Source organism: Nelumbo lutea, chromosome 7, assembly GCF_056320005.1.
Source record: "Nelumbo lutea isolate HS-2025 chromosome 7, American lotus-T2T, whole genome shotgun sequence".
NCBI classification, from domain to species: Eukaryota; Viridiplantae; Streptophyta; class Magnoliopsida; order Proteales; family Nelumbonaceae; genus Nelumbo; species Nelumbo lutea.
Genome location: NC_142690.1, coordinates 3,271,125 through 3,295,794, shown reverse-complemented (window position 1 = coordinate 3,295,794; position 24,670 = coordinate 3,271,125). Strand labels below are relative to the sequence as shown.

At 33.8% G+C, this 24,670-nt stretch overlaps 2 protein-coding genes across 3 annotated transcripts; both read left to right on the top strand.

The window, feature by feature from the left end:
• Positions 1 to 1,853: 1,853 nt before the first annotated feature.
• FAD2 (fatty acid desaturase 2) lies at positions 1,854 to 11,586 on the top strand. 2 transcript variants are annotated; one of them, XM_088956132.1, is made up of 3 exons: positions 1,971 to 2,105; positions 9,844 to 9,921; positions 10,011 to 11,586. In XM_088956132.1, exons 2-3 carry the CDS (start codon positions 9,919 to 9,921, stop codon positions 11,178 to 11,180), a joined length of 1,173 nt encoding a protein of 390 aa, XP_088812258.1. In that variant the 5' UTR covers positions 1,971 to 2,105; positions 9,844 to 9,918; the 3' UTR covers positions 11,181 to 11,586. The 2 variants fall into 2 exon arrangements, with proteins under 2 accessions (XP_088812259.1, XP_088812258.1); XM_088956133.1 differs by lacking the exon at positions 9,844 to 9,921 and having other exon boundaries at positions 1,854 to 2,105.
• Positions 11,587 to 20,322: 8,736 nt separating this feature from the next.
• Positions 20,323 to 20,793, top strand: LOC148844665 (VQ motif-containing protein 25-like). The gene has a single exon (XM_088954220.1). It carries the CDS (start codon positions 20,323 to 20,325, stop codon positions 20,791 to 20,793), a length of 471 nt encoding a protein of 156 aa, XP_088810346.1.
• Positions 20,794 to 24,670: the final 3,877 nt, after the last annotated feature.

Below are 24,670 nucleotides of genomic sequence, written 5' to 3'. Positions count from 1 at the left end.
AAAATTATTTCATTAATATAAAAATAATTAATGATAAAAATATTACTAATTAATTAATTAATAATTGTTACTAGGGTTTATTTTCTCACTATTTTTCTTTTTGCAACCAAACGATGGAACATAAATATTTTCACCCATTTTCCCTTTCCCATTCTATCCCATCCCTCCAAAATCTTCTTACAAACCAAAGAGAGCCTAAGGATATGGGTCATAGAGGAATATGGAAAAGAGAAATAAAAAATCTACAGGGATAAATGTTGAAAAAGAAAATTTTGATCCTTGGCAAAAGATAAAAAAAACGTGAGATTTCTTCTTTTATTATAGTACTAGTAGGGGACCCGTGCGATGCACGGGGAAACCCAATGTCTAATTTGCTAGTAAAAAGGATCAAAAGGATATATTGAATGTCGGCTACTAGTAATTTTTCTGGAAAATAACACAATTTAATTGTTAGTGTAATAAAATTAATTTTAAGAAATTGTAACTATAGTAAAATATTTATTATAAGAATTACACAATTTAATTACTACACCAAAATTCCAACAACATTTATTGGTAATAATTATTTTGAAAAAACAATAATTTAACTACATTAATAATTATTATTGGAATTACAGTTATTTCAAAATTACTGTAATTACAGTATTTTGAAAGTAACAAATTTTAGTATAATAATTAATGTAACTTAATAATTATTATTACACTAATAATAAATTACATTAATAAATTTCTGAAAATGTAAATTCCAATGATAATTATTACTGTAATTTCTATCAGCAATAAAATTTCAATAATTATTGTTATAAATTTCTGTAAAATAATAATTTACACTAAAATTTCAAAGATAATTATTTCTGTAATAAAGTTAATATGAAAAAAAAACTGTAATTAGAAATAAAATTTTCATTGCAATAATTATTGTAATTGAATTATTACAATAAAATTCCAATAAGATTTATTAGTGTAATAAAATTATTTTGAAACAAACTGTAATCATTACACTAATAACTATTATTGTAATTTCTGTATTTCAAAATTACTGTAATTACAGTAATTTCAAATAACAGATTTTATTGTAATTTATGATTCTGTAGTAATTATTATTTTTAAATAATGGAAATTTGTGTAATTTAATAAATACATTATTGGAATTGATACAAAATGGAAAATTGTTAATTATGTAACAATAATTATTACTATTAATTTCCATTATTTTAAATCAAGATTTACAGTTTTTTCTATTATTAATTTTTCAAAAATTATTAGATAATGGGAATTACTATTTGAGATTATAAAAAAAGGAATTAGTTAAACCACACTAACAATTATTTTAGTGTAATAATTATATTTACACTAATAATAATTAAAATTTCAATAATTATAAATTATGATAACATAATTATAAATTTTCAATAATTACAATAATTTTCGATAATATTCCAAAAATAAAAAAATGTCATAAAATTCCAAAATTGCACTAACTTATCTGTTATTTTCAATTAAAATTAATCAATAATTTTCTGAAAATGTAATGATGAGAACTACACTAATTTTCTGAATAATCAATTATTAATTTTCAATAATTATTTATTGGTTGAATAATCAATAATTTCAGTAATTTATTGAATAATCAATAAATTATCCATAATAGTCAATAAATTAAGAGGGGATAGGATCGGAAATATTAAATCATAGAGGGGTAGGATTGGAAATATAAAATCAGGGTGTTAGACGATTCACCTATTTCTTCTTTTTTATAAATGGGTAAGAAAATAGATATATTTAATAATTATTACAAAAATATATATATATTTAATAATTGGGGGTGGGGCAATCAGCCCAAAAATTCAATACAGTTGTTTTCGGCAGCAAGGCCAGGGTTTGAGCAAGAGAAAATCAGTTGATCAATTAAAAGGCTACACATGGGGCTGCGCTGGGCCCATCCTACTTAGCGAGGAGGGAAAGAAAAGCTTAAATACGGAGTCGGAGCAGGAGAAGGAAATACACAGAAAGATAACGGAGAAAGAGCAGCGAACAACCCGGCGTGAGAGAGAGAGAGCCTCTCACAGGACAAGGCGTCGGAGGTGTTCCTTTCTTTTCTTCAGGTATTCCTTTTCCCTCTTCTTGTTCTATAATTTGTTAGTAAATAGACTCGATATCTTTTGTTCTTGTTTGGCATTTCGAATGTAGTAAGTTTTCTCTGCCATGGTTACCGCATACAAGCCCTTCTGAGGTGGAGATGATAATGCTTTGAATAACATATTGTCTATGATGCTAAACGGTTTCGGTGGCTCAAGAAGAAACTTCTTCTTTGTCTCAGGCTTTCAGCCACCAAAAATCGAACCGGGGGATTAGGTTTTAGCTTTTTCAGTGCTTCTTTTCATTTTATGCAGTGTTTGAGGTTTCTGGATCTCAGGAACCTTTATTTTTCTACAAATGTTTTTTTTTTTTTTTTCGATCTCCATTGTTGTCTCTGTGCTGATTTTCTCTGCACTTTGCCTCTTAGGATCGGTCATCGGTAATCTCTCTTCTGGATTTCATTCTCGTTTTAACTTTTAATAATGGAAAATAATAAAAAAATTGAATAAACAGTTCATTTGTCTCTGTCCTCTCCGTGTCAACGACGAAAGATAGAGGTCCCTAGGCTGTTCATCTTTCTCTCCGGATACCGTGGAACATTTCCTCCAGTAGGAAAATAATAAAAACTCCCCTCTGCTTCTCTGACACCTGAGGGGAAAAGGAAAGGCTTCACTCTTCTGTGCATAAGGGCTGTTTCATCTTTTGCCGTTCGATTTCTAGTATAGGGAAGCAGAAATGTTATTATTAGTAGATCTAAGCCGTTGGATTTAGCGTGATCTAGTTTTTCTATCGATCCGTCTAACTTTGATCACAGAAACCAGGCCAGCGGCCAGCCGCCTTGAAGTTTGAATTCGTCGTCAAAGAGCGATGCATATGCGTGATCTCGCAGACTGGTTCCACAGAAACGGAAAAAACACCATTCTCACACCCACATCAGTGGTCGTTGTTACCACGTGTTAGGTGCCATACACGTGTCCCTTTTTGTCAATCCATGCCATCGCTGGTTACATGAAAGATGTTTCGATCGGACTCGGATCTGCCACCCACTTTCTGTTCCTATATCCCTACCACACATCTACGATCTACCTACGAAAAGGGCTGTGTTTGGTTGCAGTGCAAATTTATTTGCACTAGTACAAATGTATGAGAGTGCAAATGAGAAAAATGTAAATTTTCATTTAATTTTGTTTTGGAGTTTGCTTTATTCTGTTTCATGTCTTAAATTACTTCATTTATACTGCAATCAAACAAAGCAAACCAAAATTTAAAATAAAAATAGATCAAAATTTACACTTAAAATCATTTGCACTGCCATAATTTTACAACAGTGCAAATTTATTTGCATTGCAACCAAATACAGCCTCTTCTCATGAATGATAACATATAAATACAAGAGATTCCTGAATGTACAACTATACAAACGGGGTACCGCCCTGCACTCTGGGCAGTGGTTATTAAACTTTCAAATTCTAATAATACTTAAACATTTTTAAATCCCTAAAGTATTTGTTTGAGTGATTGTTTAGATTTTTTTCGATTTCTATTTGTTACTAGTTTAATTGATATTAGTTGCATATTATATTTATTACATTTTCAGTTTTTTATGAAAAGGTTCTTGATTTTTTTATTGGAATTTCTATTTTATAGAAGTTTTTCAAATGAATATTTTAGTAAAATAATTGCATCCACTCAAATTAATAGGGAGGGTGTCTTTGTTGGAATCTGAAGATTCAGGGGATAATTGCCCACTAAAGTACAAGATGATAGTATATAATTTACCCAATAAAGAAATATAGTGGGCCTGTATACATTTGTTAGAGGGTTTTTATAGGTTTTTTTCACAGCATGGATATTTACAGGTTTGTAGATTTGTACAATTAGAAATAGTGGCAGGATTATAGGTGGGGTGTGAGACAATGGAATGGAGCCCTGCCCTCATGCCCTGGTTATATTTACCCCTTCCCCTTGAGTTCCAATCTGCTCCTCAGGGGCGGAGATGGGATTTTATGTTAGAGGGGTCAAATAATAATTAACATAGATAAGGGGCAAAAGTTAATTAAACAAGGGTGATGGGTTAATGGGTCAAAATATAAGTGAATCAATCATCAATAGGGATTGTGGGGATTTTGAAGGCAAGGGGGCATGGAAAAAAATTATGCAAATATGAAAATATTTCCAATATACAGCTGCAAAAAGTCTATGATGACAGTGTAAAGATGATTATGTGAGGATTAAATTTAGAGGGTGTTTGGTTCCATTTACATTTGTGGGTGGCCATTTATTTGTGCTTTTCACTTTAAATGTTTATTTATATTTTTTCATTTTAAATGTTTATTACTTTAAATTTTTCTTGTTTTTATTATTTGGTTGGACTTCACTTTAAATATTTTTATTCTCCACCTCAGATTAGTACTCATTAAAATGTGGCAGATCAACATTAATTTCAATAAACACTGGGGTTTTGGGAAAAACAAGAATTTGGCGTTTTCCCAAAAACCCCATGCACAAAAATCGAAGTGTTATAATTTTTAGCATTTATTTGATAAATGATAAAACCAAATAGTTGTTTCATTCAATAAAGGCCAACTCCTACCCAATCTCTGTGATCTTTTTATGCAAATGTTAGGTTCTCTGTGCCTCCCTTTGGCAAAGGGATTGCCTCAGCAAATGTCATTAATGATAAATGGGTGGGGTAACTAATAAAAGCGATTTGTACTTGATTGTCTGTGTGTGAAAGAGATTAGAGGTCCTTTTTAACACACAATTGACAGATGGGCATGCTTTGTACATAGTATGCTAAAATTGTCTGCGCCATTAATTATCAATAACTGCAATAGATTTCCAATCCAATGACGATATCTGTGAAAGAGGCTTTAGATCAAAATCTAGTACAATTGTTGAATAATTAATCGGGAGTGCGATTTTACCTTATTGGCATCTTTTGTATTATCAGGTTTTAAAAAAGAGAATTTTATTTGCACTGGTTTGAGTGTATATGGGAAAAATTGCAAATTCGAGGGTTTTTTTAGATCACCCATTGTTGATTTTGTCAATAATTGTTTAATCTAGGTGGTTCAGCAGTTGATTATTTGATTCAGTGGCTAAGTTGCAGGTTGCACTAATTAGGATCTGCTACTCATAGAGAGTGCCTCACACTGACTTCATATTTACATCCCACCCTGTATTGGGAACATCTCCCTATGAATAATAAATATAAATACAGGATATGCGATATGCAGATAGGACATACTATGAAGTGTAATGTGTGAGAAGCAAATCCAAACTCAGGTTTGCACATTTAATGCATGTGCAAACTTTTAGATGCCATGACTTTGCACTTTGATGTTCAGTTGGGATGTTTTTTTTTTTTAAGATAATTTTTTGAAATCTATATGTTCCAAAGAGCCGTAGGTGTCTTGACTTGCTATTTTAACAATAAAACAATTTTTTGGCCTAAAATCACATTTTTAATATTTTTTATAAATAAAAAATTAAAACATAAATTAAATATAAAATAATATATATTATATGTAAAACATTATTTATTAACAAAGTATGCATTCATAGTGTTGATGTAGAATAGTCTAACCCATTTGTTCCGATTAATCGAATAAGTGACCTATGATCTTAAGACAAAAGTAGATTGGCCTCCAGCTCAGTTTTCAAAAACATTGCTTTAAATTCAACTTTGTGTTATTTGTCTATGAAAAAACAAATAAAATGGACCCACTTTGTATGAAAGATCATGGAGACATGAGGAGAGTTATTATGAAGGGTATCAATATCATGACCCAGTCAGCAAAATCTGAACCCAAGTGGCTGAATGGTAAATCCCAATCTATAGGGTTGAGTCACATTGAATTTATCATTTAATCTGATCCATTTACATTCCTATTTATCAACCACCAACTTTTAGACGGAGTTTATTGTTGTTAATCTGTGTTATTCAAACGGTAAAATCTATGATGCGAGAAAAATATGGTAACAAAAGAGTTTTGAACAATCAAAACCTATCTCTGTATAAAAATTGACGTAACGTACCTACTTATGCTCTCTTAAACATCTCCTTTATTGTTGGGCTGCATTTGTTGGTGGTCTTCTTATCGTCGAATATATATATATATATATATATATATATATATATGAAATTAAGAACTGTTACACTACCAAAAAAGTAATAAACACTCATCGCAAGCAAGGTTCAAATTATTGTTATGTATCGGCCCTTATCGGCTGATACGTATCATTCTGGGACACTTTCGATATGCCCTTATAGTGGGTGTATCGAGGGTTTGACTGGTTCAAGAGATGGAGGGGTCCTAGACCGGCTTCCCTGAACCAGTTTTGAAAAAAATAATAATAATAATAAGGTAAAAAACGAGCATCGAAACGCTCGATACGCCCCTACCGAAGTATCGATATTTTGAACCTTGATCACAAGTTATTGCTTAGTATGGAAAATATAGGCGATTCGGGCTCCTCATCGTTTGTTAGTTTCCACACATTGTCTTTTGAAATATAGACGATTCAGATATTTCAAGTAAGGATCTTGATTGTTCAAACAAAGTATAAATAACAAGGTTTTTAAAATTAATCCGAACAACGAACTGGTTAGGGGTCTGGTTTCTGGTCAAATGGTCTGATTATTCAAATTGAATGAATATCCTGTTCTGATAAAAAAAATAAAAATCAGCCAAACCATTGAATGGTTCAAGCGGTTTGACCATTCAAATTAGCGGTTTATTGACCAAATCAACGATTTTGGGGGAAATAACAGTTATGGGATAAAATGGAATTAATCACCTGACCGGTTCCCAATTTTTTTGGTCTAACCATCCGGTCCGGTCAAAAACCATGGTAAATAACTTGTGCATTTTTCTTGTGTTGTATAATCGTATAGATTTTCAATCAAACAACAAGTATCCACATGCTTCTGCGTTTCCACGCTATTTATCTCCATAACCAAGTGGTTAATAACAGAGGTGGATTATTTGAGTTCGGATCTGGTAGGCATTTTTAAGTAATTTTGCCTTATGCTCAGCCCATTCATGAAATGAATTAAAAATAGAATTATAAGCTTTTACCTTATTGGCTTATTTTATAGGGTAAATTTCTTAAACCACCCTTATGTATGTGTTGATATGATACAAGTTACTTTCTCTCTTAATGCATAATTTTAAATTTAAATTTCAATTTTAGCACCTAATTGGACTTCTCGTTAATTAATAACCCTCTTTCTCATTAAATTCGTTTTGTTAGTATAAAATTACAAACTTAGTAATAGCAAGATTCAAACTTTGGACATTAGGCTTTAACAACTGGAGGTTCACCACTAAGCCACACCCATTTGCTTGTTATAGGTTTATGCATTTTTATTTTTAAATAAATTCTCTTTTTCTTAGTGTATGCTTACAATAAATGTTAGAATTAATTATTAAAATTCATGTATTAATAAATATAAAGATAAATTATATTGATTGTTTTAAAACTAATATATATCAATATACACTTTAGTTTTTTTTTGTTTATACATGTTTTAGTTATTTCATCATTTGTGAATAGTTACTAAGTGTGTCCCTATATCTTGAATTTAATCTAGACCATTAAATTGCTGTTTTTTTAATTTTAAATAACTTATTTATAGACATATAAAACTTGTAACTATAGTTATTAATATATTTTTGGGATTTATTTGAGTTTTTTTAGCATATTTATGTGTATCCAATACGTATCTTTCCAATACATTTTAAGTTTCCGATACTTTAAACTTGATTTTATTGTTTTGGTATGTTTTTCTAATATGTGTAAAAATCAGCCCTCTTGGTGATCATAGGCCGGCGACAGTAATCCTCTCGGTCGTTGGAAGCATATCTGTCGATGATGCCCCATCTCTCTCTCTCTCCATGTCGTAACCCCATCGTCGACCACCCGCCAACAATTCCCCATCTCTTTGCTCCATTTTCATTTTCATTTTTCCGTTCCCCTCTTTGCATTTAAGAGATTTGCTATTCTCACGCTCCACAACTCCAATTCCAATGTTCCATTGATCTAGATTTAGACCCTGAAGCGCTCGAACCCATCAAACCTCTACCTTCAATTTTCGTGAGCATCTCTTGCCAAAATTTTGACCATTGACTCAAATCCCTCAAAAACCCCTCGCCGTAGCATCCACTTGTGGGGGTTCTCTCCACTTCCTCTTCACTGAGCCTATTGATGCTTCTCTTGAAATGAAGCTTCCCTTGCAATACAAGCTAGTTGTGTTTTGATGCCTCTCACTGATCCAAAACAGAGATCTCTAAAGCAACGCAACTTGTCAATCCCTGAATGCATAACAAGGCCATGGAACTTGTCAATCCCTGAAATTTTAGGAATTACAGGCTTTTTTCCTTGGAAGCAACAATGACCCACCAGGAGAAGTACTTGGTGTCCTGGGTTCAAACCCTCCAGAGTCCAAAACTTGAGTCGAACTTAGCCGTTTTGACCCACTGTCAGAACCAGAGCTTGATAGAAAACTTGGCAGCATATAACTCAATGTAAGAGATGAACTGTTGCCTCGATGGGTACTCTAGGAAGTCCTCCGGGAAGCCCAATAATGGGAGCTCATAGAACTGTTTGGGGAGGTGAAGCATTAATCAATCGTAAATCCTATACTGCCAAAGAGAAGCTATGCAATCATTCTTCTCTAGTAGAACGGAAGGGATGCCGTGTTGGGATAAGCAAGCGGTGACAGCTAGGTTCATCATCAGGGATTGACAGTTCTTCTCTAGCGAAACGGAAGGGATGCCTGTTGGGATGAACAAGCGGCGACAGCTAGGTTCATCTTCAAGGATTGACAAGTGGGTCAAAATGGCTGAATCCGGGACAAGGTGGTGGGCCAGTGGCTGTAAAATTTATGGATAAGCCATATCTGAATATTTTGCAGTCCATGCGGCAATCAATGGCCGTATAGCACCTGACCTTTGTAGTTTTGACGGTTCCGGTGGTTCTGGAGAAGAGAACGAGAGGGAAAAGGAAGAGGGGAAAGGTCATAACTGCGATTCCTCTATATCATTCAATCTCTACAGTTCTGATAGTTTTTGAGAAGATAATGGGAGCGAAAGGGAGAGATCTGAATGAAAGAGGGGAAGGGAGGTGGATGGTAAAATGAAAGAGGGAGAGAGGTCAGAGGTGAAAGGTAAAATTGGGTTTTTAAAAAATTATGTCATGTGCTTGTGAGTTTTGATGAAATACTTATAGAACATAACTGTGAGAATAGAGTTAGTCAATTGTTAGAAATAGTAAGGGTAGTGTTCGTCAATTTTCAAACAGTAAAGGTACACTTATTCAATTAGCTAAACGACTATTTTATAAATATGATCGGCCTATCAATGAAATGAATTAAAAATAAGTTTTTAAGAAGAGCGTAAGAATAATTGATTGTGTGCTCAATGTGCTCACTGGGTGTGCCTAGTCTGGGATCTTCTGACTTCAGAGTTGAGTGCAAACGAAAAGGCCCCTTGGGTGTTGGCACTGTTTTTTATTCCGTCTCATTAGGGATCCGATCTCAATCCATTTAGAAAAGGTGTTGAAATTACAAAAAGAATAAAAGAAAGAAAGAAAGAAAGTTGGGTAAGGTTAGGCCCATGACAGAAAATCCAATTTCTCAATCCTTTTTATTGTAATAGTTTGCCAACTTTTATTAGATTGCCTCACATTTCTCTTTGCTTTGGTACCAAAACATTCATGGGCCTCGCATTAAAATCTTCCTTTTACCAAACACTACAGGATCCTAGGGCTATTTAAGTCCCTGCCGACTACGCAAAGCGTGATGGCATTTGTGATTCTGTTGAAGTCTTGAAAATGGTGATCAAAATTAGATTAGCTTTTTCTGTGTATTCCGTTGATGATTTTTTTTTTTCTGGAAAATTTTAACGAATGAACCTGTTTTTCAGGTGCCATTGTGTGAAGCAACAATGGGAGCCGGTGGCCGTATATCCGTTCCCGCCACAAAGAAGCAAGAATATGATGTCCTCCACCGAGCCCCGCACTCAGCACCCCCATTCACCCTGAGCCAGATTAAAAAAGCTATACCATCTCACTGTTTCCAGCGCTCCGTGGTCCGATCCTTCTCCTATGTTGCCTACGACCTAGTCCTCGCTCTTGCCTTCTATTACATCGCCACCACTTACTTCCACCTCTTACCCCACCCGTTTCCCTACATCGTCTGGCCAATCTACTGGGCCCTACAGGGCTGTGTTCTCACGGGTGTGTGGGTCCTCGCCCACGAGTGCGGCCACCATGCATTCAGTGATTACCAGTGGCTAGATGATACTGTTGGACTCATCCTTCACTCCTTCCTTCTTGTCCCCTACTTCTCTTGGAAGTACAGCCATCGTCGCCATCATTCCAACACTGGATCGCTTGACCGTGATGAAGTCTTTGTTCCAAAGCCCAAATCTAAGATCTCTTGGTTCTCTAAGTACCTCAACAACCCACCTGGCCGCGTCCTTACACTGGCGATTACACTCACTCTTGGCTGGCCCTTATACTTGACATTCAATGTGTCTGGCCGTCACTATGACCGTTTTGCCTGCCACTATGACCCTTATGGCCCAATTTACTCTGATCGTGAACGAATTCAGATATACATTTCTGATGCCGGAATCCTTGCTGTCACATATGGGCTGTTCCGGCTTGTGGCCGCAAAGGGACTGGCTTGGGTTGTATGCGTGTTTGGGGTTCCGTTATTGATAGTGAATGCGTTCCTTGTATTGATCACCTATTTGCAGCACACCCATTCGTCTCTGCCACATTATGACTCGTCGGAGTGGGACTGGTTGAGGGGAGCATTGGCAACGGTGGATAGGGACTACGGGATATTGAACAAGGTGTTCCACAACATCACAGATACACACGTCGCTCACCATCTGTTCTCAACAATGCCACATTACCATGCAATGGAGGCGACCATTGCAATCAAGCCGATTCTGGGTGAGTACTACCAGTTTGATGGAACACCATTTTACAAGGCAATGTGGAGAGAGGCCAAGGAGTGTGTTTACGTGGAGCCCGACGAGAATTCAAAGGATAAAGGAGTCTACTGGTACAAGAACAAGTTTTGATACTTGACCATCACAAGCGCCACCAGCAATGAAGATCATGATGGATGAAAAGAATTTAGGAAGCTTTTCCTCTCTCTCTCTCTCTCTCTCTCTCTCTCTCTCTCTAGCATGGAACATGGAAGGAATGGCTTAAGTTCGTCATAATTCATTTCGATTACATGTGTGTGGACCGTCTAGAAGAAAGTGGGTGTATTACAGTCCCTAGTTGGTCTAATCTTGTGTTTCTTACTGTGTAGGAATTCTGCTTAGTTAGAAATAAATTCTTGGGTGTCTCATGTCTGCAACCCACTTGGAATTAGATTTTGTTACTTTTCCTTTATATTGCAATTTAGAGAGCATATCGTTATAACCTAAATTAACGGATAACTACATAATGAAATGTGATTTTAAGCTTTCGAAGAATAAATCCATTCTTGTTTTTTTTTTTTTTAAATAACCCGACATTTAGAGAATAAGATACATCGTGTATTCATGTTAATCATCTTGGAACATAACATTCTCTCCTCTCTCACCTTAGTTCTCGTCGGTTTTTTCATAATGCCAAGTCCATTCATCTTCTCAACTAATGTCATCGAAAGGTTTAAATGGATTGAACACCAAGATGAAGTGGGGGTTTCTGAATTAGGTCCTGCTCCCCTCTTCGAGCTGCCATAGCAATACTATGATAGCAGTATACTAGAGCCATTGTATTAGGAAGGAGTATTCGCGCACGCTTTCTTTGTTTGCAATGTATATCTGAATGGGATATAAATTTTGCACCCCGGTTTAGTTTTGTATCTATTTGTTTGTATTTATGATTTACTCTTATTTATCACGGAGTTTGCACTTTCACTTTTCATTTGCACTCACTGACAATGCTTTTGCATCACAAAAACTGATGACTTACCTCCTATCTCAACCCTTTCTTATATTAAGTTGGAATCACATCATCTTTCTTCCCAATTCCTCCTAAATAAAATAACCTGCCTCCTACGTCCATTCTCTTTCATATAAGGTGGGAATACGGGTAATCATGGGCCAGGTCAGGCTTTGGGTATATATATATATATATATATATATGACTAAATTTCTTGTTATAATCTATAAAATATAAAATTATATAATATGTAATATATAATATAATATAAAATAGACTACACATGTATTGGGTCATGCTGGCTTGAAGTATTGGTCCCTGGACCAAGCCCAAAAATTCTGGGCTGAGCCGGTCTAGGATGGAAACGATCAACCCTTGGTGAGGACAACTTCAAGCCTGAAGCAAATATAAATCAGAATTTACACTTCTATGCATTTACAGCCGTGCAAATGAAATTAGCACTGAAAACAAACTGTGCCCTAGGAGAAAATTGTAGTGACAAACAAAGTACTCAATCAAATTGGACATAGAACCATTTTAAGTTGTATTTAGCATTCCTTATTTTAAGGACTTATCTCCTTTTACAGTTAAAAACTCAAGTGTTCATAGGGGCATTTCAACAGCAAAAAAGAGAAAAGTCCTTAAAATAAGAAATGCTAAATGCAGCCTTTATCTATGGGCTTTAATTGAGAAGAGTGCATGATATTTTCCCTTTTCTCAGAGCACAATAAAAGAAAAGGAAAATTTTCTTTTAGCCAAATGAATTCAGACTACCATTAACTCCAATGTTGGAAGGTTCTTCTCATACTTAACTAATCCTTCCGAGTCAAATCCTTAGATTTTGCACTCAGCAGATTGCGAAACATCTAGACAAATGGCAACGCACTGCGCTATATGGGCTGGGATTGAACAGGCCTGGTCATCATAATCCTCAATTCCTCATCAATGAACAACAAATTACAGGCAACAATGAGTTGGCTCAGCCTCAGGACGGGCTTAGAAGACTGAGGCCAAGGCCGATCCCACGATTAAGACTAACCACTGGATTTAAACCTAGTTACGTAGGTGTTTGAACGAAGCTTTAGAAGTCTCTGGTGTTCTGGGCTAAACATATAAAGGGGCCCTCAAAGACTGGACTTTGAGAAAACACTGATCTAGTTACATGATATATATTAACCATCTTACCCATTTTTCTTTCCTGTCTGAACTGTCCAAGATATCATTCAGCCGGTTGTTAGCTAGGATAATTCAGTCAGGCAATCTTGGAACTATCAAATAGAAGATCAACCTCTTGGCATCTAACATACACAACTTATAATGTCTGGGCGCCCTGAGGCCATCTCTTATTGTACAAAATATTAACTGTCTCCATCGAAAAGAGCTCCATTGGCTGTTACAAGAGCTGTCATGCTGTAGTCAGGGAACCATTTATGGTTGATAGTTTCTCTATGTCCTAGTCTTCAAGTAAAAATGACATTGCCTCTTATATTAATATATATTTTTGATCAACCATTAGTAGGGCATTCATACCACAGGCTTTCTATCGCACGAGGGCTGACTAATTTCCAGTTGGACACCAAATCATCCTCCAACAAATCAGTAATTAAAATAAATAAATTAGTCTGCTTACGATAAGGGAGTGTTCTTCACATGTGTTTTTGTAGAAAACAAAGCCATTCACATTGGTGATCCCCCCGCCCTTAATTTAGTCTTTTCCCTTTAAAATTTATCAAAGTCCACTATAATTTTGTCAACCTGAGTGAACCAGTTGCTGACATGGTAGTTGCTTTTGTTTTAGTAAGCAAGACCATTCATCAAAATTCAGAATGGGGAGGGTGAGGTTTGATTGGTTAACTCTTAAGCATGGCAGTGGATGGGTATGATACTGGAAGAACTTTGACCAAAACCCCTTCCCTTCTTGTATATATATATATATATATTACACTTTTCACAGCTTGAATGGAAGTGCAAGAAGAACGCATAGGTGATTGATTTCTATTAAAAGTACTTGGGGTTGGGTTGAGGGTTGAGTTTATCAGGGTGAGAATCTGGTATTATGGGTGAGGGGCAAGGCGGGCTATGTCCTTTCCTGTATTTCTTTTCTTTCCTTTCAATAATAGTTAATAAAATTTTAAGATAGCCACCCCTCCTCGAATAATAAAATTTGGGGTTGAAAAATTATGGTAATATTTTTAATAATAAAACACTTGTTACTCCATATTTTTCTAGGAAAGGGGCCATTGCTTTGCTGGTGATGGTGAAAGGGGCATAAGATATAGGCATGCCAAACACCCTCTACACACATGTGATGGTGATAGTGATGGTGATGGTGAAAGTTGAGTTTCTACAATTTTAAAAAGAGAGAGTGGTTACAACAGAGACGACTTTTAAGTGAAGGACTTCTCTTTCTCATTTCCAGAAGTTGTTACCTGGTTTTGTTTTAACCAATGATGACTTACTACTTGCCAAACCAAGACAAACTTAGAAACGTTTATATTAAGGAAATAACAAATATCTGCAATTGTCAAGAAAATGGATAAAAAGAATATTTATTTGAGTGGGTTATTGTGGACATGTAATTTTAGCACCATTTGTCATTCTAAAACACATTTACTTGCAAGTTGCTTGTTGTTAAGAATTAAGGTTATGTTTGGTTTGAAGGAAAAAGTAGGAAAAGGAAGGAAAGGTAAGAAAACTTTTACAAACTTTGTATGAGTTTCTCTATCATTCCCTTCCTTTCCCTACATTTTCCTTCAAACCAAACATAGCCTAAAGGATGAATAAAGCAAGGTGCACACTAACCTTATCACGGAGAGCCTGCAGTTACACAGATTTGATCCATATGAAGACACAGCCAGCGGTAGGCTCAACTATTGGATCATTTGTTACCACAAAACTAGGATTAAGCTGGTTTATTCATTAAATTGTAAAAAAAAAAAATAGATGAACTTTATTATTTAAGCTGGTTCTGTTAAATGGTTTTTGTTCTTTGATATCCTCTTGGTTTATTTTAATTTATGAAATGTATTCATTTCTGTTTCTTTTTTCTGGTGAGAAGGGATCTAAGTTCACAACCTTCAACTTGCAAGGATAAATACCAAAAAAACGAATCCTAAAATAAAGTTAAAAATTAATAAATTAATGATAATACCCTAATAAGAAGGAAGCAACATGCCCCAAATAAGCAATTGCGAGGGTATGGTTGTTTGCTTGCATGAGAGTAGGATATCCGAAATAAAAATGGTCGGTCAACCAAAAAAATGATTGCATAAAAGAAATGGCTTAACCATTTCCTGCATTTGTTTTGAATGGTTTGATGAAACAGTAAGTAAATTAACCTACCTATTTTTTATATATGAACAATAAATTTTAGATTTTTTATCATTAAAAAACAAAGTATTAGCATTGTAGTTTTCTCGCTTTTATGATGTGGCAAAATTAAAAACAACAAGAAAAAGAAAAGAAATAGTTAGTGAGGTGGCATGGAAGTTTGAGTCTTATGTCATGGCCTTGCGTCATGCATAGTGATGTGGACCCCTACCAACATGACACAAGTCAGTTTGGAAGGACACCGTGTTTAATACATGATAAATCTTTGCGACTTTGCCGTTGTGTCACAATGCGCGTTTAGGAGGCCTTCTGCGTTGCGTTGGTTGAGCTGTATTGACTGAGCCGTTTCCAAAAAATTATTTGAGATAAAGTCTGATTTTTTTATTAATATAAGGGTATAAGACTCGGTTTAATTTACAGGAATAGGGTTTGGAATGGGAATCATTCTGATTTCAATTATTTAGTTGGATGGAATCTAAATTCTATTTTCCTTTATGCTCGAATGGCATTTCTTCTCTCTTCCTTGAGAATTAGGGTTGTCAATAGGTTGGGTCTAAGTAGAACCGAAATTGAATCAGACCTAATAGGGTTTGTAATTTGACACTCAGAACCAAACCAACTGGTTCTCAGGACAATCAGGTCTGAGTCAATTCGGGACTCCGTTGAATCAGTTCTGAACGGATATAATGGGGACAATATATTAAGAACTGGAGTTAATTGACCAATCAATTTCAGTTCTTGGAACCATATCAACCCAATTTATTTGGGTCCATTGGGTCAGAGCCAACCCATTAACATCCCTATTCAGAATGAAATCCCATTCCAACTTATTCCAATTCATGTTAGAATCAAATAAACAATAAAATAGAGTCATTGCAATTCCGATTCTAATAAACTCTAATTCTAATTCCAACTGCAAACCAAATGGATCCTAAGTTTGTTTTTTATTTTTTTGGTTTATTACCAATCGCTTATAAAACATTAAAAAAGAAGCTGCTGCATGAAGGTCCTCACAAACGGATACTTAATCAAGCTATATGGTTCTGGATTTAATCTATCAAAATGATTCTAAATTCATTAGACCTAGCTACATCTTCTCTATCTCTCTTCCCTCCCTTTTCAAGTGGTTAGTGTGGTTGGTTCCATCGAGAAATGGGCTTTATTAAGAAATAGATAGTAGATGTCCAAGTTGGTTGACATCTCAAAGTCAAGAATTGTCAGCCTTGAATCGAGACCATCACCACTCACTGTATTTTCATGCTTTAGTGGCCCTAACTCTTGTTTTATTTTTATAGTAGTGAGGATCCATGTGATGCATGGATTTTGTTAAGCGAAAGATAAATAATAAAAATAATAAGAGTATATAATTGTTTTATATTTTAACTCTTTTAATAATCAATCCAGTAGAATTCAATCTGAGTTGGACAGTTTTCTAGTATTTGCGATTGGCTTTGGCTCAGCAATTTTCCAATCCAACCAAGTTAGGCCAGTTTCGGTTATGTCATTTGTAAACCGACCAAAATTGGCCATTTCTAATATATATATTACTATATTTTAAATATAACTTTTAATACGGGAAAGTGGGAAAATTCTCATATTTCTTAATTTAAAATATTTTAAATCATAAACTAAATTTTTTAATTTATTTTTTAATAATACCACTATAATTTATTAAATTTTAATTTTAATTTTAAGTTTAAATCTTTTGAACAAACAAACTAAACCAAAAACAGACCCAAACCAATACAACCAGTTGACTTTTCACTAATGGTCAATCAATTTCGAGTGACAAACTCCCAACTTGAGCAGGTTGATTCGGTTAGCGAGCAACCGAAATGAGCCAATCCTTAAACACTTGAAGACTCTTAATTTCATTTAAATTAATAGTCTAATCTCTAATAAATAATAATAATTTAATTTCTAATCATTATTGAAAATTTATACAAAAATACACAAATATTGAAAATAAATTTATAATGAAAATACAATAGATATATAATAAAAATATAATAAATATTAAAAATATATTAAATTAATCAATAAATAGTTTTATCTCAAATAATAGTTTAATCTCTAATAAATATTAATCAATAAATTATAAGAAATAAATAATTACTAAAAATAAATTTATAACAAAAAATAATAAATTAAATTTAAAAAAGTAAATAATATTTATTTAACATCCAATAGTTATTAATAATTTTCTGTTAAACAACAAAACAAAATTAGATTTATAAATAATTATTGAAAACATGTTTATCAAATAATAAAATAAATAATTCCAGAAAATACAATAAATATTAGTTTCAGTATATATATAATGAATATACACTATATTGTAAACTTATTACTAATAAATATTAATTTTTGAAAGTTATTTTCTATAATTATTAATTGATATAAGTGAAATTAGTTGTTGACAATATTATTAGTTATTTAAATAACAATATTATTTAAAATTATAAATATCAATTATTTATTGAATTTAATGATCCGTAAAATTATATTTAGTACTGTTATTACATAATTTGTTATTAATTTTGTAAAATATTAAATTCATATTAATATAAATATTATGAAATCTATTATAATTATTTTTCTACTTTTAAGATTTTTTAAACTTATTACATAATTTCATTTTTAACTATTTAAAATTTAGTCGTATTAAATATTTCGTTATTTAAATATTTAAATAATATGTAAAATATTTAAACTTTTTCATTACTTGAATTTTATTTATTTTAATGTGATTACATGATACTAAATATTTTTTATATAATTATTTACTATTTTTAATGTTTTTATTTAAGATATTTAGTTATTCAAATATTTAAATTATGTTTTATTTTTAATGTTAAGTTTGTATTATTTGAATAACATTTAAGTTGAATAATTCATAAAAGCATAATTTATATTGTTAGTATGTAATTTCATGATGAATTTTGTAAAAACATAGAATTATTAATAATATGAATATTATTAAATCTATTGTAATTAATTTTTGTGTTTTGAATAAATATTTTAAAGTTAATATATAATTTTGTTATAATACTTAAATAATTCTAAATTTTTTTAACTGAATCTTTCTTTAGGTAGATGTATATAAAAAGTGGGGGAGAGGATAAATAAGAATTAGAGATAGTTTAGGAGTGAATCTCTCTATAAAATAAGAGATAATTTAAGAGATAAATAGGAATTAGAGACAATTTAAGAGAAAATAGGGGAAAGTTATGCTACTTGCCCTCAGTTCTGTGTACGAGTGAATATTAAAAATTGTTCTGAGTTAATGTACCTTATCTCGTCCCCATCTTCGCTCTGCTGCCTGCACCACCTTGCCTGATACTGTGATACATATTAATTCGAGAAAATATATAACTAAATCGGGGAGCAAAGCAATTAAGCAAGCGAGTGGGAGGGTACTCTGTACCCGTACCCGTACGACGGAATCATCTTTGCCTTTTTATTTTTCTTTTTTTGGGGTATGGCTATTGCTTAAAACCTTTCCTAAAATATTTTCATACCTCTTATTAGAAGAGTTCTACTTGCAAAATTATGTTTCAAAGTTAAAGGAAAATAATTGCAATTATCAAATTTAGAAGAGATTTAAGCAGCAGCCAAAACTTTTAAGGGACATTTTAGAAATTTACCTTTTTTATTTTTATTTTTTGATATTTTGATGAAATGTAAGAATTCCCCATGGGAGCCTTTTGAATAGCACAGCACCAGAATGTGTCATAATGTCTCAACACAACTTGTAGTGTAAATGCAGGTTCGAGTCTGAGAGATGAGACTCTGTAAGATTTTAGCCTCGCTTTCGGCCCACCTCCTCCCTCCCTCCCTCCCTCCCTCCTCTCCAAATCCCCATTCCCCAGTCTGCGAGAGATAGCGAGAGCTAGAATTGGGTAATAACCTTTTAGGTTAATGTGTATGAGAGAGAAGAAAGAACAAAAATGAATCAGTTTTAGCTCTGAGAACGCGGAAATATGTCAAAGATTTGAAGTAGTTTGGTCTTTCAAGAATCTATTAATTAGCCGTTTTTGGTCTACTTTTAGAAACCAAAACCATTCATATTCGCTAACACAGCCTCAATTCTTTTTTATATATCATTATTCCTGAATTTCCAACGACGCGTAGTAAGTATAGAGTCGGTGAAGAAAAGAGAAATATGGTGACGCATGTGACCCTTATACTCTCAAAGAATTACCAAATCGTGAACGGGTAGGGGAAAAGAAAGATTGAAGGATTCAAATCTGCCACCCAAGAAAAGGAGAATTTGGATCAGGGTAATATTTGTTGGCCTCATTCTTTTTGGCTTACTTAGATACATAAGCGAATCTATTCGCACAAAAGTTATCGAGTAATTTTGGTACCAGTGCTCTTTTACGTATTCACTTACCCGGATAAAAAGATTGGCGTTTTTAACAGAAGGTTAAATAATTTATCCATCTTCCAAGATGGTACTCAGCGGAAAAATTTGTTTACAGTGGAATCCATTATATATATATAATAAAATTAAAATTGGTCAATTAATTATCTGATTGACCAATTTACCACCACAACATATCCGCAAATGAATTGATGAAACATTATATAATATAGGATTGTGAAATTAGAAGCTAGTGAGAGACTGAGAGCCTTCCCTAGTAAAGGGCATGATGGTCATATGTCAAGTATGACCGGTCAATTCATCTCCCTCCCTCAATGTATTTCTAAGCGGTATCTCTATAATTTATTGGCACTTTCTAGCTTGCATCAGACTAGAATTCATCCATTCATCCAATTAACCTATTCTATATTACTAATTAAACCTTAAATGTTCTATTACCTCTATATAAACCTACCAACCTCACCCATCCTGTTCCAAACAAATAATTCCCCTAGCCTCTTCCATCCCACCTATCGCCCCAAACTCTTTCCTTTTCCCTTGTCTCTTCTGCCTCCAATTCCAATCCAAACATGGAAGAGATGATGAAACCACACGTATGTGAGCCCAACTCCGTTTCCTCGGCACTAGCTATGCACAGGGACTCGTACGTAGTATCCAAATTCAAACCGAAGATCCGCATAATCCACATATTTGCACCGGAGATCATACAGACCGACGCCGCTAACTTCCGGGAGCTTGTACAAAGACTCACCGGGAAACCCACCGACCGTAGAGGCAGGAAGAAGAAGTCGAGGTTCATTGTAGCAGGGCAAGAGTCCACCAAAGCGATCACCGAGTTGACGGACGGGTTCAACAATTCAGGCTACGGTTATGCTGAGGGGAGAATTATCAAGGAAGAAGAGATGTGGAGATGTGAGAACTCGACGACTGACTACTTGGGCGGATTCGATTTTGATAGTTTTATCAAAGGTTTTGATGATTCTGAAATGGATGGGTTTGGCGAAGCTCATCTCTCCTCATCTCTCTTGGAAATGATATAGCTTTGAAAGAATTATTGGGCTTTACGTAGGGGAGTGCTAATACGGTGGTGACCTTTTAGTGTTCTTCTTTCTAGCTCCTTTTTCATTAGATGATCGAGTGAATTATATTATCTCCTTATCCCTCTCTCGCTTCTTTCTGGAATAATTCTCTAGGCAGCTGTGTTTGATTTGAAAGAAAGGGAAGGGAAAGTAAAGAAAATTAAGACAATTAAGGGAGAGATTTCTCTTCATTATTTTCTTTAAAACTAAACACAACATGAAATTCTGTAAATACGAATGTACCCGATCGAGAACCATATAGTTCACTTTCGCTCATTCAACGACCGATGAAAGCATCCGTCCCAAGATTTTTATTGGGCCAGCTGGATCTATTAATCCACGTCAGAATTGCTTGTCCCAATGCGTTTAAATGAGAAACGATTGGTTACGGCGTTTGTCTAACGACGTCAGGTTAGATCTAATTTGAATAATTCCAACTATTTTCAACTTTTACAGCTTACATCTATTTGGATTTGAGTTTTTTTTCCAAAATCAAAAAGCAGATAGAAGAGGGAGGCCAAACTTACTCCTCCCCATCACGATTGCAGAGCACATGAAAAGCACAATCATTTCCATAATACGAACCTGTTAGCTTTTATTTTTTATTGTCTTTTTTTTTTTTTTTTTCATTTTGGTTTCTGTTACGCCAATAAACTTTTTCATTTCCGCCAATAAACCCTTTGTTTCTATTATTAGAACAAGTTAGCTTTAAGCCTTTAAACAAAAAATCTTCTTTGTTCTGCCGATAACTTCATCAATGACTAGGTTTAATCTTTAACAATGAATATCTATAACTTACAGAAAACAACTTTGTTTTTAATGCATGAAACTATTTGTTTGTATCTCACCAATATATAAAGAAAAAGACAAGGGTAATATTTGGCTTGTTAACCTTAGGTTATTGCGTCTCTTTCACATGTAGGGAGTTGTTAACGAATTAGACCTAAAACCATATTTCATTTTTTTTTTCTTTTTTTGCTTGATAATACATAGTTTTCAGAATGGTGAGACAGGGTTATTAGCGTAACAGAAATCAGAATGAAAAAATAGACAATAAATAAAAGCTAACCAGTTCGTATTACGGAAATGGTTGTGCTTCCTTTCTTGTTCTATGCAATGGTGAGACAAAGGAGATATTGGCGTAACAGAAACCAGTTCGTATTACGAAAATGATTGTGCTTTTCATGTGCTCTGCAATGGTGATTGGGAGGAGTAGTGAGTTTGAAAATACTGTAAGCATCATCTTCAATAGTAACATATCATAATTGAAGCTCTTAGACTAAAAGGAGACGATGATAAAGAGCGAAAGCTTCAGCCATGATGAAACTTTCACATTTAATAGGCAAAACTCTTGCAAGAAGAAGAAGAAAAGTACCAATATAATTCTAACGAAAAGAATTATAAGATAAAAGGTATAGCAGCATCTATGAACCCCACATGAATAACATATAAGCTACTTGGGTGTTTGGTATCAAAGGTGTTGTATAAGCATTGTATTTATACTTGATCTCATTGAAGATTGGAAAAAAAGGCTGGGCACAAGGCGAGATGTAACATTTATTTATCATGGTTCACTAGGCACTACAGGAGAACGTCAAAGCCAGGAAACACCCACACAACATCCCCAGGAAGTTCCAAAAGTGATTTTTACATTACCCCAAATAAAAGATGCTGATCAGCAATTCAGCACTGACATGGCAGCAGAGAAAACAGGCAAGCCCAAAAAGATTAAATTGGCCTTCTAGTTTCAAATGATGGTTGTTTCATCAGATTCTTCAAAGCGGCTCACCAAATCAAAGCTTCAGCCTCCAGCACAGTGTTTTGAAAACCGAATTGGACCGGATAGTCGGACTGAAAACCGGGAATCGATCTGTTTCACCCTAAAATAATTTTTTACCAAAAACCGTTGATTTAATCAATAAACCGCTAACTCAGGTGATTAAATGGTTGAATCATCAATTCGGACAACAGTTTTTATCTTTTTATTCGATTCGAGAACCGAACCCAGAACGGTTCCCTGTAAGGCTTTGTGTAGCAGCTATAAAAGAGTCCTCCGCCCAATATCCAGCAGCCTTTGTCTGACCATTGCCGTTATGCCACCACACCAATAAAGGAAGGGTTGAAGATTCCAAAATTGTGTTCCATACATTACAAGTCCTAATCACCCAAGTTTATAGGGAAAGGGATAGAAATTTATTTGCTTAGCTATTAAACATTGACTTGGGTACAAGAGGTCAATTCTATTTACAATTTGCAAGTTTATTAATCAAAAACTGCTTGCAGATCTGACCCACCTACTCAATTGAAGCCTACAATTGGTTAATGTAATAAGTGATGATATGTTGGTATTGTAAAGGTCACTGCTTTCTAAATTATTCTGAGATTGATGTTTCGACGGGTCTGTCTTAAGGTGATCATTCAATGGAGCCCAGTGTTCTACTGTCTAATTGATCTAGACTGTTAAATTCAATGTTATACAATTACAAAATTTGGCCTAAACGGAGATTAATTTAACTGGACCCAGATTCTAAACAAATCGGACGGACGTCCTTAGTACTGCTTCCCAGATCTAACCATTAACATCACTGTTTTGAACTAGAGAGAGCTCTGGAGATGTCTGATATTGATGATGGTAGGGTCTATTGAGGATAGTGGGCTTCAGAATATTCATATAGCACATTTGCAAGTTCATTTCTTATCTGTAGGGCCCGTACAATTGCTCTCTGATTGAATACAAATTTAATGATATGTAGTTGCAGATTTAGCAAAGTCAAAGGGACTCAACAAATTGAGAGAAAAAGAATAGAACTCGACCTTTTGAGATCTGAATTCTGATAGGCCCTATGTATGACTAGAAATGAAAGTCAATATTGGAGAGAATTAGAGAAAGGCCTTGATTTAGCTTCGTCTGGCACTTTACGGAGTAGGTTAGGGTTGACATGCAAATGTACAGCGCACATTTTGTTTTACACTTTGTATGTATTATGAATATACTGAACGTGGTAATTGTAAGTGATGATAATGATTGTAATAATATATTTAAAATCTTTTATAAACTTTTTTTTATATTTTATATTTATTATTATTAATCGGATTTAAATTGTAAAATCTAAATCTGATTACATAAATATTTTATTCGAATATGTAATAATTGGATTGGATTGTGAAGTATCAAGTGTCATTGACAAGCCTACCTGCTTAGTAGGGATATAAACAGATCGGATTGGATTCAAATTAGGGTATATTCGAATCTGATCCAATTTTATTAATATTAGATTTGATCGCATTTCATAAACATGGAAATAGCTGAAGTTACATATTTGGATATGGTCCATTCCAATTTAATTTTAAAAACAATAAAATATTAAAAGAAAATTAAAATATAACAATTTAAATAAAGAAAAACAAAAATACAAGTATCTTTTCAGCTATTTCCATCATATATATACATTTTTTGTAAAAAAAAATATAATAATTTTATAAAAATGTAATATAAATAATACATGCATGCATACATACATACATACATGCATACATACATACATATATAAATTATCCGATCCTTTTGCACCCCTACTCCTTGGCTAAATTCTTCATTTTGTACTGTTCTTTCTTTTGTATGTCTTTTTTTTTTGTTTATTTATAAAAATATGTAAGATTTAAATAGAGTGAATTGAATGTGGTGAAAAGTATTAGTTCAATTTACAATTTAAACCTCATAATTAAACAATGACTAAATTCAAAAAGGAGTATTTTAGTAAAAAGAAAATTCTACAATTTTATTCATATTTTTAATATAGTGTAAATATAGAATTATAGATGTGCTCAATTTTTACTA

Bases quoted from the DNA above. Each gene is read 5' to 3' on its own strand.
- LOC148844665 (XM_088954220.1), top strand. From the start codon at position 20,323: ATGGAAGAGATGATGAAACCACACGTATGTGAGCCCAACTCCGTTTCC.